General features: G+C 35.8%; 2 protein-coding genes across 10 annotated transcripts in view; one reads left to right on the top strand and one right to left on the bottom strand.

Moving 5' to 3' along the window:
* The window catches only part of LOC138175909 (SRSF protein kinase 2), a 99982-nt gene extending 96339 nt beyond the window's left edge, over nucleotides 1-3643 (top strand). The window contains exon 15 of one of the 3 annotated variants that reach the window (XM_069106575.1): nucleotides 246-3643. In XM_069106575.1, the coding sequence (XP_068962676.1) occupies nucleotides 246-432 (187 nt within the window). In that variant the 3' untranslated portion in view covers nucleotides 433-3643. The remainder of the gene's footprint in view (nucleotides 1-245) is intronic. The other 2 variants (XM_069106573.1, XM_069106574.1) reach the window with 2 other exon arrangements.
* A 1227-nt stretch (nucleotides 3644-4870) lies between these two features.
* Nucleotides 4871-15575, bottom strand: part of LOC138175907 (inactive histone-lysine N-methyltransferase 2E) — a 90733-nt gene continuing 80028 nt past the window's right edge. For 6 of the 7 annotated variants that reach the window (XM_069106571.1, XM_069106567.1, XM_069106566.1 and 3 more), the window contains 10 exons: nucleotides 14921-15175; nucleotides 14667-14811; nucleotides 13968-14221; nucleotides 13374-13430; nucleotides 12685-13248; nucleotides 11434-11735; nucleotides 8813-8901; nucleotides 8583-8708; nucleotides 8307-8404; nucleotides 4871-7118 (listed from right to left, as the gene is read on the bottom strand). In XM_069106571.1, the coding sequence (XP_068962672.1) occupies nucleotides 5622-7118; nucleotides 8307-8404; nucleotides 8583-8708; nucleotides 8813-8901; nucleotides 11434-11735; nucleotides 12685-13248; nucleotides 13374-13430; nucleotides 13968-14221; nucleotides 14667-14811; nucleotides 14921-15175 (3387 nt within the window). In that variant the 3' untranslated portion in view covers nucleotides 4871-5621. The remainder of the gene's footprint in view (nucleotides 7119-8306; nucleotides 8405-8582; nucleotides 8709-8812; nucleotides 8902-11433; nucleotides 11736-12684; nucleotides 13249-13373; nucleotides 13431-13967; nucleotides 14222-14666; nucleotides 14812-14920; nucleotides 15176-15575) is intronic. The other variant, XM_069106570.1, reaches the window with a different exon arrangement.

The raw sequence follows: 15575 nt of genomic DNA, 5'->3' as shown, positions 1-15575 counted from the left end.
AAGAATTCTGCAATGAGATACCTCTTAAAACTGACTTAATGAATCCACCTGTTGTGTAATCCCAGATTTGTACTTTGGGTTTGGTGTGAGACTATTAGATGTGGGAATGATTTGTCACCTGACTGTTTTAGAGAGCTTATTCTAAATATTGATGAATAGGGTACATTGGAAAGGTGGCTTACTGGTCCAAAAAGAGAACACAAATCCTGTCAGCTTTCTAACACATCGCTCTTTTGTGTGTCTCTAGGAGAACTACGGCATATTACGAAGCTGAAACCCTGGAGCCTCTTTGATGTGCTTGTGGAGAAATATGGTTGGCCTCATGAAGATGCTGCACAGTTTACAGATTTCCTGATCCCGATGTTAGAAATGGTTCCAGAAAAAAGAGCTTCAGCTGGAGAATGCCTTAGGCATCCTTGGTTGAATTCTTAGCAGAATCTCCAAATATAACATTCTGAGCTAGCAAATATTTTCCAGTACATCGGACCTAAATGGTGACTCTCAAATTCTTTAACAGGATTACAAGTGAGCTGGCTTCATCCTCAGACCTTTATTTTGCTTTGAGGTACTGTTGTTTGACATTTTGCTTTTTGTGCACTGTGGTCCTGGGGAAGGGTAGTCTTTTGTCTTCAGCTAAGTAGTTTACTGACCTACTCTCTTCTGGAAACACTTAATACCTTGTCTCTAAACATTGTTTCTTGTGTTGTGTGGCATTCAAATGTCATTTTCTTGAACGAAAATACTTTCCCCCTCTTTGTGTTTCGGCAGGTTTTGTAACTATTTATGAAGAACTCTTTTAGCTGAGTATTCTATAATTTACACGCTTAAGAAATTATCAAGTTGGAATCAAGAAAGACATGGCAAGGAAATGTAATTTTATCTGCTGGCAAAGGGATATCATTCTTGTATTATAGTATATGTAAATGTAACGTGTAAATGTTTCTTTCCATTAAATTTGGGATGGGACTCCAATTTCAGAGTAAAGCTACTAAGTTTTGAGTGATTTGTAGCCTCTAAGTTGCATGTAGCAGACATCAGCTGCTTTGAAGTTATATGAACTTCTAATTCCATAGCAATTCTTTTTACATTGGATTTTAAACAAAGCAGCTCTAATTTACAAGATTTATTTCCCCATATGGCACTTTAACAGAAGACGAGACTTATTTCTCATTCTAAAACATGGATTACACACTTGCACTCCCATTGGATATTTTGCATCTTTTTTTTTAAAGTGCTTTTAAGGAAAAATAGTAATTTCCCTTATAATGTGATAACATGCTACAATGTGGTATTTATTTCTGCCTACAAGCACTAAGTTGAACTATACACAGGTTAAATTGAGCAAAGGAAACATTTCTACATGTGCAATGAAAATTATGTTTGAGAAAGGGTATATTCTATGTCTAAAAAGCAAGGGGTAGTGTACAATTTGCAATGCAATGGACAGAGGAAACCACCCCTCCCCCCCAAGTCTCAGAGGTCAGAGATCACGTTCATTCCTCATGTAGCTTTACATGTTTCTAACAACAAATTGCACTAGTTTTTTGTCTTTCCATGAACTCAAGTACAAAGAAAAAATGATTTCCCCTTTGCAAGTTGCATTTTGGTTTATGCGTGTAGAATCCAGGACACAACAATAGTAGGCAATACAGATTTTAGAATGTTAATATACAGAGGTATTCTGCCTCTTTTAGAAGTCAGTGGGATGAATGTAATTTTTTTCCAATTTTACACATTAATTATGGTGCCACTTTTTCTTGACTTTGTCCATTTAAATTTATTCACATGCCTTTGCAATAACTAGATTGTGAAAAGATACCCAAGTGTTGTAACAATAACCTATTGTTTGAGGTGCTTGCAGTTGTCTAATTAATTAAAGTGTTTTGGTTTTTTTTCAGAGATTGTGCTGGTCATTGGACTATGTTTGACATAACTATATACTAACATTTTTTAGTTATTTACTGTTACATGATTTTAGCATTATATAACAAAACTCAATGAATTGAATGTTAAGGTGTTGGAACCCTACATAGCTTAGGCAGTATGGTTAAAGAACCAGAAATCAGTTAATAAGGGTAGAATAGGAATGTAGAAATTGAGTTGCATTCTAAAGGGAATAGGGTTCCTGAAGCCAAAAGTGAGTTGTCTTCCAAATGCTAGGGTTTAATCAATGTTTTTTGCTCATCATCTCTTAGAACTTTAATAGAAAAGGGGGGGGGGGTCTTAAATTACATCAAGAGGGATAGATGAGATCTAAGAATTTTGAAATATTTGGAACAGAATCCATTTAGGTTTAAGATGTTGAATACTATGGGGTGGCTAGGTGGCACAGTGAATAGAGCACTGGCCCTGGAATCAGGAAGACCTAAGTTCAAATTTGATCTCAGACACTTGACACACTAGCCATTTGACTTTGGGCAAGTCACTTAACCCCAATTGCCCTCCAAAAAAAATGTTGGGCATTAGATGATACTCTTGAGATTACTGCCAGCCTTAAAACATAAACGTAAAGAAAAGGCACTACATGAGTTATTTAGGCTTTCAGAACTAGAAAAAATAGCAGTGATCTAATTTTAATGGTGTATATTTTCTTGCTCATAATTAATGACCTCAGACTACAGTCCAAATCTCTTGACTTGCCCAGATTTCTTAAATTAGTTGGAAATATCCTGGAATATAATTCGTTGTAGGACAGCACAGCGAACTCTTGATCACTGACATATACAGTGGAAAGCATGTTTGACTTGGAATCAGAACCTGGATTCAAATAATGGCTCTGATACAGACTATTTATATGTGACTCTGGGTAAGTCACAACTTCTCCTGGCCTCTTTCTTCATCTCTGAAATGAAGCATTGAATTAGATGACCTCTAATTATCTCTAAACCACAGGTGTGACTAATCACTGACCCTAATTTGATCTCCCATTGACTTTTCTTCTCTTCATGTGAAACCTAATGATATATTGCACATAAAGAAACTTACCACTTGCAGAGATTTAAAGCATTGAAAGCAATTTGTAACATTTTATGAGAAATGCTTTCTAATTATAAAATCTTTTTTTTTTTTTTGCATCTATTGGACCTTCCAAACATATGCAAGATGATACATGGTCAGTATTAACAGGATCATATAGAAAGTGGAAGAGATCTTAGAAGCCATCTAGTCTAATTCCCACATTTTACAGCTGAGGAAACTAGATCTGAGAGAAGTTGCCCAACATCACAATGGCAAAATGGGAGAATTGAGATTTTAATCTGAACCTGCCTCCAGAACCAGCACTCTTTCCCCTATTGTTGCCTCTTGGGTCTTTACTTTTTTTTTTTTTCAATTGCTGATGTGGGGCAACAATGGGGATTTTAGTCTTGCTCTGTATAACCCAGTACATTAAGCTAACATTCATTGTGTTCTTTTCTGAAATAGTAATATACTAGAGGATTTTGTACATTAGAAGAATTGACTAGGCCCTCAATTTAGTTTTTTGACTATAGGTTCTAAGGTTATTTTTTTTCTTTGAAAAAAAATGTATAATTTTGGTAGTATCTAGTTTATTCCGATCATTAAAGATCTGATTTTGGGGTGGAGAGTATTGTGGTGTAACTGCATTTGCCTGTTTTATTAGAATAAAAGATAACAGAATCAAGACTTTTTACTTATGAAATATTACAAACTATATTATATATACACACATACACATACATATATGCACACATGTGTATGTGTGTATAGCTATATCCATGATTTCATTAAGCCAATGACTTAAGTTCTGTGTTTGAGAACACTGGTTGACATAAGGCCTTTTCCCAAGACAAGGTGTTTATCTAGTGACCATGATCCTGAACTTTACCGCAAGTTATCCAGAGGCTGAAATTTCACTCATATTCTGTCTCCAGATTATAAAATTGGTCCAAGCCTCAAGAGATTAGATTGTTGCAACCCATCATTATTGACTACACTACTACAAAAGGAATTTTTAAAATGGAAGTACTACCCATAACAAGTTATAATTATAGCCAGTGACTACCTATTCCTATTAAAAGGAGAACATGGCATAAAGTGACTTAAAAATAATATTGCCAGATCTAACACGTAGATTTTTAGATGTTTGCTTTACCTTTATTTTGAAAAGGTTTTTTCTCCAATGACAAACTAAAGTAAAAAAATTATATAAAGGGTCATTTAAGAGATGAAAAAAAAACCTTGCCATTATACCAAATGGTAGAATAACAATGGCTATATATGTCATATCCAAATGCTGTCATAGAATTTCATAGAATGAAATATATGGCCACTTATAAAATTTTCTTTTTAAAAGTACCAGTTATTTTTCATGTTATTTCAGCGACCAAGGAATTGAGAATTGATAACAGAAGGTATTAGTTATACTCCTCAAATCATTCCATTTTAAAATAACTTTATCTTTACAACAGAGTTGGATCTGTTTCTAAATAATTTTGACAGATTGTCTCCTAGCCCAGTAGTCAATTTTCTTCCAGGGATATCTATCCGATGTTGCAATAATAGTAAATCTACTTTTAGACTAGACTATAACAGCTATATACTAAATGTGCAAGCAAGTAAACATTAATGGGGTTTCAGACTAACCTATAACTTTCTGGTATGAACTTTCCATCTGTAACTGTGCCAACGTATGACTTATGTGAAATGCATAAATGGAATGATCTAGTTTTAATATGCTTGTAAGATGCTTCACTGAGTAAACCTACATAAGTATTTCAAGTAGTTTCTCTGGCTCTTACTACTGCATAAACAGTAGGGAAACAAAATGAAAATGTTTTCTATCCTTGTCTGCTGACTAAAATCTGAGGTAGTGCTTACTTATTTTAAAGGTTGTACAGGACAATTTGGGTAAAACTGACATAATTGTGATTTATTAACATGAATTAAAATGCCCAACCAGTGCTGCAATGTGACAGTATATTAAAAAAATTTAAATGTCATATACTGTACTACTTTCACAAAGATCACACATTTTTGCAAAAAGAGACTTGTCATATATACAATACTATATCAAATGAGAAGCTGTAAGCAATTTTACACGCAAAAGAAATACAGTATTTACAGAACTTGTCAGAAGACATTAGAAACAATCTATACATTAAATTACATTTTTCTGCAAATAACCGATGAACAAAAGAGCCAAGTCCACACCAAACTATAAAAATCTGTATTGCATTTTCTACCTAGATGCACACACAGAACTGTTGACAGAATGGGGAAGGGGGGGGGGGGGCAGAAAACCTGTTAGTGCCATCACTTAGCTGTGTACTTATTACATACGTATAAAAAGTAATATAGAAAACATTCACTAAATGAATTTAACTGCAACAATAAAATTTAAGATTATGCAGCATCAAATCTACTGCCAGAAAAACAGCTGGAATGTTCACTTACAAAATAAAGATACCTAATACTGGTTTAACAGCACGTTTTTCAGGAATTTTAAAAAGCAAAAAATGGAAAAAATACAATGAAAGAGCACTGGTGTTTGCTTTTATACAAAGTTTCATGTACAAGCTTTAAAAAGTACCATGAATAGGTACATATGAAATATACAGTTTATCTTACAGAACATTTTAAAAATGTTTTAGGAGTCCTTGTTAATGCCACCCTGAACCATGGTAATTGTTCTGAAACGTTGGTGGCACCTGTGCTCTGTGAATTGGAATCTGTCCAGGCACTGGAGATGCCTGCTGAGGTCCTTGAACCCCATGTGGTAGGGTTACAGAGCCAGGATGTGGACAGAACCCTGAAGCTGTAGGTGTTGGAATACTGTTTGGTCCTTGTGGCTGGAGATGAGGACCTTGGACTGGCAATGGACAGTGTGGTCCTGTTCCAGTAGGCTGGTGTTGGGGTCCAGGTCCCAGGGGTGTATGATGTGTAGCTTGTGAGGGATATGATGGTACAGCTGGGTGAGCACTTGAAGGAAAAAGTGGAGGTCCTTGATGAGGGGGGTGGTGTAAGGCTTGAGCAGATGATGCATGATGCCCAGAAGCCAAAACACTGGAAGGTGGAGGTGGGGGTGGGGGTGGAGCTGTATTTACTACATGCTGGTGTTGTGCTTGCAGACCTTGGTGTCCTGGGGTGGGATGGGGGGGATGGTGATGAGGTGCAGGGGCTGGTGGGGGAGGTGGGGGTGGCAAATGGTGCCCAGCAGTTTGAGAATGAATATGTGAACCAGGGGCCACTGCATGAACGGGCCCTACTACATGTGCTACAGAGTGCTGCTGATGGGAACTTGGCTGTTGTACAAGATGTGGTCCTGGAGCAGGTGGTGGTGGCGGAGGGGGTGGAGCTGCTGAAGCTTGATGGTGAATGGCAGCGTTCTGAGATGGCAAAAAATGCCCTGAAGTTACGTGGTGTCCTGGAACTGGTTGTTGACTTGTGGTACCAGGAAGTGCTTGATTTGGTCCAGATGTAAACACAGTTTGTTGGGAAAGACTACCCTTTAACTGATTATAACTCTGAAAGTTTGCAGAGGGCTGCTGGTTTTGATAGTAAGAGGATGAAGAGGGAGGAGGAGGAGGGGGAGGAGGCGGTGCATTACTGTTCAAATTTTGTTGGTTAAATTGACTGTAAGTTGCTGAAGATTGTCCTGAAGGTGTCTGTGTAAATAATGCTCCAGTAGGTGGCTGCGGAGTATTAGACTGAAGGCTCTGTGCTGCTGGATAAAAATTTCTGTGAGAGTCTCTCTGAGGTGTACCAACTTGAGGTGACTGAGAATGGTGGGCCCTGTAGGGAGATCCTAACTGCTGCGCGTGAGGCTTTGGTGAAAGATAACCATGCTGGACAGGCGTAAGAGGAGTAGATGACTTGGGCGGATTTTCTACATGAGGTGATGGGGGACAATGCAACTTCAAAGGTGCAGAAGGAAGCTTTTGTGACAGTTGCTCAGCTGAACTTCGCACATGTGACTGGGTAGAATGAGTCTTTGAAAGTGCTTGGACATTTGACAGCTGCTTCTGTTGTAGCTCTGCCTTTTGAGGATTGGCATTTTCAGTCTCGGGTGGATTAACTGCCATCTCCCACTGAGAATCTGGTTTTGTGGGTGTCTTTCCAAGTGACTGGGCAGGAACTGTAGGACCTGGTGAACAAGGCTACACGAAAAAAGAATAAGTCAATATAACATTTATAAACCGATTATATATATATAATAGAGAAGGAGCTTTAGGAAAATGTGAAAATTACATAACACTGTTGTGCAAGGGTTGTCGTTTTGGGAAAGGGATAAATCTGCCGTAAATACTTAGAAGTTTCAGGAGCTTTCAAACTTAGATCTTCAAAAATTTCTCCAAACCCTCTCCCATTAAACAGTTACTTAGAAAAAAAAAAAGGGTAATGCTATATGGTCACAATTTTGTTGATATCCTTAATCATATCTTAACTAGGAATTCTTTGAATAATAAGTTTAAGCTAAATACAAATGACTTGATATTTTTTCATTCAATATTATGTTACATTTTCCAAATTTCCCCCCTGGCAACTATTCCAATGCACATACACTGTAAGGCAATTGGCATACTTTAATTATATTCCCATCCCAAGAACTTTTTTGTAAAAGCTGGTTGGTGTTGCAGAGAATAAGTTAGAAAACTGTGCCCTGCCCCCCAAATCATCTGAATTAAATTTTTTTTTTGAAACTAGGAAACAGTTTATGGGTAAACTAATTTATTAGTAAATACCTTATAATTACATAAGGTAAATTACTCAAAACTTATTAACAAAATATATTTCTACCTGGTATACTTGTCCTAACTGGGAAAAATGACAATGTTTCATCACTGAAAATCACTTCTGAAGGCCACAAGGCACCAAAACTTTTCCCCTAATTTATGAAATTTCCCTGTTAAACTTATGTCTTTAAACTATAAAATACTTTATTTGAAGTATATCTTTATTTTTAGAACTTCTGCATTCATTCTAGTTACTTGCAAAAAAATTCTCCTCACTTAATGATGTAATACACAGGAGATCATGGCATTTAGAGAAATCGCTGATTTCTGACATTAAGATAATCATGTCAAATTACTTCTGGAGACAAACTGTTAGCATTCCATTCTAAACTAGGGCTTAATGAAGACTATCCCTTCTTATCCCCAAATGGGTTTTCAAAAGAAAATAAAGACTATTAGGTGAATAAGGTAAGTGAAACACAAACTAGGTGAGGGGTAGTAGGAGATCAGTGTTAACAAACTGATTATGGTATAGCTCAAATCTAGACAACTGCATACCATCAACTTTAATTTTTTTCTGAACTGCTACATTCTAAGGTGCTGTGTTATTACCTTGCTCACTTTTGAAGGACTTTTACAAGTCTTTTGAGAAGTGTCTGGGGATGGACATTCATTTGTGGTTGTGGGCTCTGGATTTTCAGGATCAGGGTCTGTAAAATAAAAAACCATAGTAAAATGTAAAATCACATGATAAACAGTGCTTTTGCAAACACTACAATGGAATTTACATTCAACTATTCAGACCAACTTTTATAAAGATTTTCTTCTCAGTGATTAAAAAGATTTTTAAAACTACAACTGTGATTGATAGGTCATCTGCTTACTGACCTTCTATAAGTTCACTGAAAGAAGGGACTGGGACCTTAAGTTGCAACTGGGGAATGTGATTTGAATGAGATGAAGGTGAAGACTGAACATGATTCGGTGAGCATGGGATACAAGGTGATTCTCCCCCTACAGATGAAGCAAACCCAAATAGAATATTAGAATTCCTATAAACTGTAATATACTTTTGGTTAGTTGAATTCACTTCCAGGTAGGAGAACAAAGCAACTTACCGCTATCTTTGTCTTTCCTATGATCACTGAGAAGTAAGGCTCTCTGATAGCTCCTTTCTCTTACTTGTTCCACTGAAGTTGAAGCAGTCCTTTAAAATACCAGAATGAAAGAATTTTGTTTCACCGTTTACACAGTATTATAGTTAAGCCAAATCTCTTGTGTTATCCATACGTCATATAAATATTTGGGGGAAAAAATGGAATATGCTGAGTTTTTATGTTTGAGCACAGAAATTTTGTATTGTTACTAACTATTGTTACAAATACTTATATTTGTATTGTTACAATCAAAGATTGTTATCTTTGCTTCAGTTAGTATTTCCTATGCATGAAGAAGGAAGCTTCCTAATAATGGGAAACCAACCAAATTATTTGGGAGACATTTTTAAATCAATAAGAGGAGTAAAACCAGGAATAAAGTTGGTTGAATTCAATTTTGCCATCATGAATAGCTTATACTGGTTTAATGATTAAAAATCATGAGAGGTATTCCTTTTATTAAATACTATATTAGTCAACTCTCCAAAAAGGCTGTTTTAGAATCAATCATATCAGAATTGTTTGTTTAGAATGAAACCTAGGCAATCTTCAATCCAGGGACCTAGATTCACAGAATATTTCTGCTCTAATTAAAAGCATTTCTTATATAACATGATTATACTTAAAAAAAAAGTTTGTTTTTTTTTAAAGCAATAGGGGTTAAGTAACTTGCTCAAGGTTACACAGCCAGGCGTTTCTGGGTGTGGTGCTGAGTATCTGAGCCCGGATTTGATCCAGGTCATCCCGACACTGGAGCCGGTGCTCTTACTCGCTGAGCCACCTGGCCGCCCCTAAGCAATTGGGGTTAAGTAACTTGCTCAAGGTTACACGGCCAGGTGTTTCTGGGTGGGTGCTAAGTGTCTGAGCCCGGGATTCAATCTCCAGGTCATCCCAACACTGGAGCCGGTACTTTTACTCGCTGTGCTACCTGGCCGCCCCCCCAAAAAAAGCCTAGAAATTTTATCCTTATTTAGGAATAGTCAACAAAATGATGATAATAATTTTAATAATAATTAAATTCCACTTGTCTTTAGAGTCACTTTACACATAAACCCCTACCTCTCCAAAAAACAAAAACAAAACAAGTGGTAGACGTCAGCACAATTAGCTCCAACTGACTTGTCCTCATTTCCCTACCCCAACTCTACTATCCCACAATGGTTTATATTGTCAGGAGCATTAAATACAAGACACAAAAGTTCCTTGCAGACTCCCTCCATTTTCTCCTGGCTCTCCATTTCACAAGCAGACTCTATAGCAGCTCCAGCCCCAAACAGTCTAGTCAGAAATAAAAGCCAAAAATGTGATGCCTTCAATGAGTTTTCTGAGGTAGCAACTATTTCAATCCCACTGCTACTTTTTTGAAGATTCTCTTTTGACACTGCTTTCAGAATCAACTTGAGTCATAATCTCTATCCCTTCCCCTTACTCCCCCTTCCCATCCAAGTGACGTTATCCAACAACTCCAACTGACTTTTGGCTGTTTATGTAGAAATCAAATCTACTTAATAAGGAAGAAGATTTATCATCACTGAGAATATACTCAAAGGAAGAGGACAATGGTTCTGAAGGTAGGTCTCCAAATGGAATGCCAGCAACACTGCAATAAGTATATGGACTACCATGATAATATATTAGTAGAATGTAAAGTTCAGATTTCTTTTTAGGTTGCATTACTTGGCAGTCATATCTTGCTGGATTTTTAAGTGGCAAACTAATTACAAAATGCAATTACTACTTTTATCTCCAAAATAAGTTGAATTCTATTTTTTTTCTAATTTAGATTGTTATGTCTACTAAGTTTTATTTAGAGAGCTGAAAACAGACAAGCATTAAAAGACAGAATTTTATTTTCATCCCTTACAGAGGAAGAATTCACTCTTCATAAAATTAGATACAAAATCTGCTAATATTTTTCTTTAGGCAATTCCTTGATCTATTTGTAAACTGGTAGCCCAAGAGAGATAAGAAAATAATTTGAAAAGCATTCTGGCAGAATTATAATGAACACTAATTTTCTTTATCCTTTGCCCTAAAACAGCCAGAGCTTGATTTGTTCAGGGTAGCCTGGGAGTCTACAGAGTTTTATACCTTCAGCCCCCATGTAGTACAGAAAGACCTAGTCTAATTGCAAGTGTCTCTAAAATTCATAGAAAATAATACTTAAAATGTGATCCACAATAATCAGAACCAGAAAACTCACAGCGTAAGTAATTAATGGCATTTGCATAAAGACAGAGTAGACCAGAACTCTAAAGATCTAAAGCATATTTACATTCTCTTCATTAAAATCATCCATTAAATTTCCAGAATTGGGTGTTTTGAAACTTACATTAACCAAGACCTTGAAAAAAATATTCAAAACCTATTTTGGACATTATTGTGTTGGGCACACCACATTTCTCACTTGATTAGAAAAAGAAACATAATTACCTGTGTGATATATCATTCTCCCTCATATGCAAATAGGATTTCCAATTCAAAATACTCATTGTTATCTGATTGCCTTCTCTATGAAAACTATTTAATATTACTACCTTCTTTCATATAGTAGTTTTAAAGGCACTAGTCAATCCACTTACCATTGAACTTCTGGTTCATTTTTTTCACCAGAAGAAGTTTCTTTTACTGGGCAGTTATTGCTGATTTCTTCTGAAGTAGCATTATAAACAGCAGTTGGCAATGGCAAAGGCAGGCTAGTAGTGTGGTCTGCTTGCTCCCCATTTTCAGCACTGTTGCTACACCCATCACTCGTATTGCTGCTGTTGCTTGTGTTTCCACCCATAGTAGCATGAGGCGACACAGTAACTAGAGAAAAGTTGTCAGCTTTGGAGCCACTTTTCCTCGCTTCCCGCTGTCTCTTACGGTATTCTAATAAGGACACCTAAGATGACAAGAGAAAAAAACAAATCATTTTTGCTTCATCAAAGTCAATGTGTTATTTAGTCTAAGAGCCTCTACATTCACATTAGGAAAATTATATGACTTCTGCAAAGTCACCTTCATGTTCTTTTAGTGTTTGCTATAAAATCTATATAGTTGTAGTTCATTTATAATTTGCAATACAAATGCTTTAAGTTCCTCTTTTTTTTTGTTTCCAAGTAGGAAGATCACCTCTGGAATTTAACTCAAGCAGGATATTGGCCAGTCAACTAATACATCAAATTAAGGCCAATACTTGAAATTATTTATGAACAGATTCAAGAGATATTCACAACTTTTTGAATAGGGCAGATATCCCCATTTTCCAGAGAAGGAAATTCAAGGTCACACATTATTGTACAACAGAGACTAGAACCTAGGGGAAATATCTACTTTAATGCTTATTCCTGTTACATGCTGCCTCTTTCATACTAAATTATTACCATAAGGAAAAAGAAAAAGGATATCAGAAAAGGGATACTGTTCTGAAAATCAAGAAATATAGATTTAAAATTCTTCAACTAGCTATCTGAGCCTAAGGCAAGTCATTTAGTATCTCTGGATTTCAACTTTATGTATCAAATTTTAGAAAGGAATAAACTCTTAAGGGCCCTTGTAGTTCAGGTATTCTAATGCTACAATTATTTTTGCTTTAATTCTTTCCTGTTTGGAGTTTATTCCTTTTATTTACTTAGATAAAATGAATTATAACTTTAACCATATTCCTTAGTCATGCAGTAGCTCTAATTGTTCCATTTCCCATGTACCGATGAAAATCTTAATGTGAAAAAATTAAATTCCCAGTAAACTTCAAAGAGAAAAGATACCAAGCCCCTCACAGCATCTAAAGGCTTCTTAAAGTACACACAGGCTCAGGAGACGTAGGTAGAGATAATGGAAAAAGCTTTCACCTTTTTCTTTTGTGGTGGATTCTGGGGTGTGCAACTCCCCTCAATCGCACTGTCGTTAACTGTCCTTCCAAACCCTGGGGGGAGCCCATCTTCTGAAGAACAGAACATAGAGGTCTCCATGAACACGCCTCTGGAGTCATCTTGCACTAGGCACTTTGGCTCACTTACTCGGAAGCCACCTCCAACCTCCAGCTGATGGGAAGGTGTTAAGTCCCTTAAATTGGAATTCACTGAGGAAAAGTTCACACCTGTTCTTTCAGGACTTTTAACCCAAGAAGAGTAAACTGTGCTTCTTCCACAGGGAGCAGGTTCTAGCTGACTGTTGGACTCAGTCCTATCTTGGGAGGGGGTTTCCATGGTTTTAGGAATGACAGTGTGCTCCACTACATCAACTCCCGTCTGTAGATCTGATACAGACTCCTTGTCCCCGGTGCATTGCCTGGTTACATCAGTCCTATTTCTTGGGCTGGAATAGCCAATGGTCTTAATTTCCTGCAGGCCCATTTCTGTCATAGAGTTTCTAAAAGGACCCACTGTCAACATAGCTGGTGTTCTCTCATAGCCCTAGTTGAAGGAGGAAAAAAAATTATATCAACATTCACAGGCCATGGCTTAATTTTTTTAGTTTTAGAATTTATAAATCTAAAGTACTTATCACTGAGTGCTTCTTATTTTAATAAAATATTTACCTCTTGGTTATAAACTCGTCTTTTAATTTCTGGTGAACTTTCTGGGGAAGAAATATTCTATGGGGGAAAAAAAAAGATGATTAGCAATGAAGTTCAATAAATTCAATACTAACAGCAGTTCTAATTTTGTATTTGGATGCAAATGCAAAACTTTCAGTTTTAACATTTCCAGGGGTACAGATAAAGACAATTATTACCATTAAATCAACTGTTTTACATTGCTAATAATTCAATCACCTAAAATAGAATCGAAGTTGCTGTTTGTAGAGAAATTAATAAAATCATGATTAAAACGAACACTTACAAATTGAAATTCTAGTATATTACAAATATAAAAAGATACAGTTTTATAATATAATTTAAAATGTTTTCTAAAGTATACACAGACTCAAAAAAATGTACATAACTAGCTTTTTTCCTTTGTGGTGTAAAACTCCTACTAATTAAACTGTTCTAAAAACTGCTCATTTTTACTTACGTCTTTTCGAAAGGTACTCTTACGTTTTAGAGGATGTTTGGGGATCAACTTTCCCAAACAATGTGTAGCAAGCAAAGTCATACAAAGCAAAATATCAAACCTTTGTGTTCTCTCACCTCAAAGTGCATAGCATTTCCCTGTATACAAGGAGTTACTGGAGTAACTGGTGAATATATGGGTTTATAACCATTCCTGCAAGTTTCATCTTCTGATTTTGTCCTAGGAGGCGTAGCAAATAATGATGGGTCTGTAGCAGTGATATCCACATGAGTTGGCGTAGCATACGGAGAAGGAGTAGGCGTGGAGGTTTCAGAGTAAGCAGAATCCAACAACTGATATAGCCTTCGTTTTTTTAGTGGAGTAGTTAAATCTGTGTGTATGAAAAACAAAACAATTTCTAGAGAAGAATACAATTGACTTTAAGCTAAAAATCTTATTCTGTAATACTGATATACCACTCAAATATTCTTTAAAAACAAATTGTTATGAGAACTAAATTTTGATATCCCAAAGGTATGGTATTCCAAGCAATTAAAAACTATACTCATATGAAACAATTTTCTTCAGATTATTAAATGTTGCCAATGGAAGTTTAACACAGATACAAATTACACAAGTTATGCTTAAATTATACTATTTTAAGTGAGCTGCCCAGTGAATCAGCTGACAAGTTCATTGTCTTAGCAAATTCTTCAAAATAGAAATATTTGTACAAAAGTTAAAATTTTTTTTAAAATTAGAACTATGCTTACTTCAGTGAGATATATAATGCTTGATTTATGCCAGACTAATGTAACAAAAACAAGTCTTGTTACCTGGAAGTGAACAGCTATCATTGAGTAACAGTGGACTTTTATTTTCACCATTGACAGCAGGGCTTCTAGATCTTTCTTGGCATAATGAACTAAATTTCTCTATAATGGCTGAATTTTCTTCTTCTAATGCTTGCTTCAACCATCGCTAAAATAACAAAAGCCACAGTTAATACAATCTGTACTGTAGAGCAAACTGAAAAAGCACCAGAATGGAATGTTGTTTATTAATGTTGCTTATCCCAAGAAAAGTTTACCTTTTTGCATGAGCCAGAGCTATTTTCAGTAGATTCTTTTCTTCTCCTTTTTTCTGAAAGGAACGGTGAAGTAAATCTAATATAGTGCTTTGGAGTAGAATATACATGGGGGCTGTAAGTAAGGCCTGGTAAAGAGTTGAGTTGTGTAGCCAATACTTCAGGATCTGTAGTTATTCGAAGAGGCCTTTCTGAAAGGCTCTCTGAAGATTTTCCGGTCTTCTCATTCTTCTCACTTAACCATTCATTGACTAAGTGCTAAATAAAAGAAAAAGATGAATGAGGAAAGATGTCTGAATTTTAGAATTCTAAGCTGCTTTAATAACTAAAATAAGGAAACTATACCCAATACTAAATATACTCATTAAGCTAAGATAATCAGTTGTTCTTCCCATTTTCTTATAAAACTGAAATGGAAAAATTATATTAGCATACAGATTTTTCTCAGAAACAGTTTGACATGTTATATAAATTATGAGCTAAAGTAAATTATACATTCTATTTTAACCTGTAGCTTGATGTGGAAAAGAACTTTTCATTATGTTGCAATAGTTAAAAATTAGGCAGTGGGTGGCTTCATTTAAAACTTATTTTCTGATAAACTTTTTAAACACCACAAATGTAAATTTTAAATATTTTTTAAAATAAAATATACATG

The sequence above is a fragment of the Petaurus breviceps genome, unplaced genomic scaffold, assembly GCF_028583685.1.
Source record: "Petaurus breviceps papuanus isolate PSGF00001 unplaced genomic scaffold, PetGlider_PUasm1.0 79, whole genome shotgun sequence".
Taxonomy (NCBI): domain Eukaryota; kingdom Metazoa; phylum Chordata; class Mammalia; order Diprotodontia; family Petauridae; genus Petaurus; species Petaurus breviceps.
The sequence above is the reverse complement of the archived record's forward strand: the minus strand, read 5'-3'. Positions and strand labels throughout refer to the sequence as shown.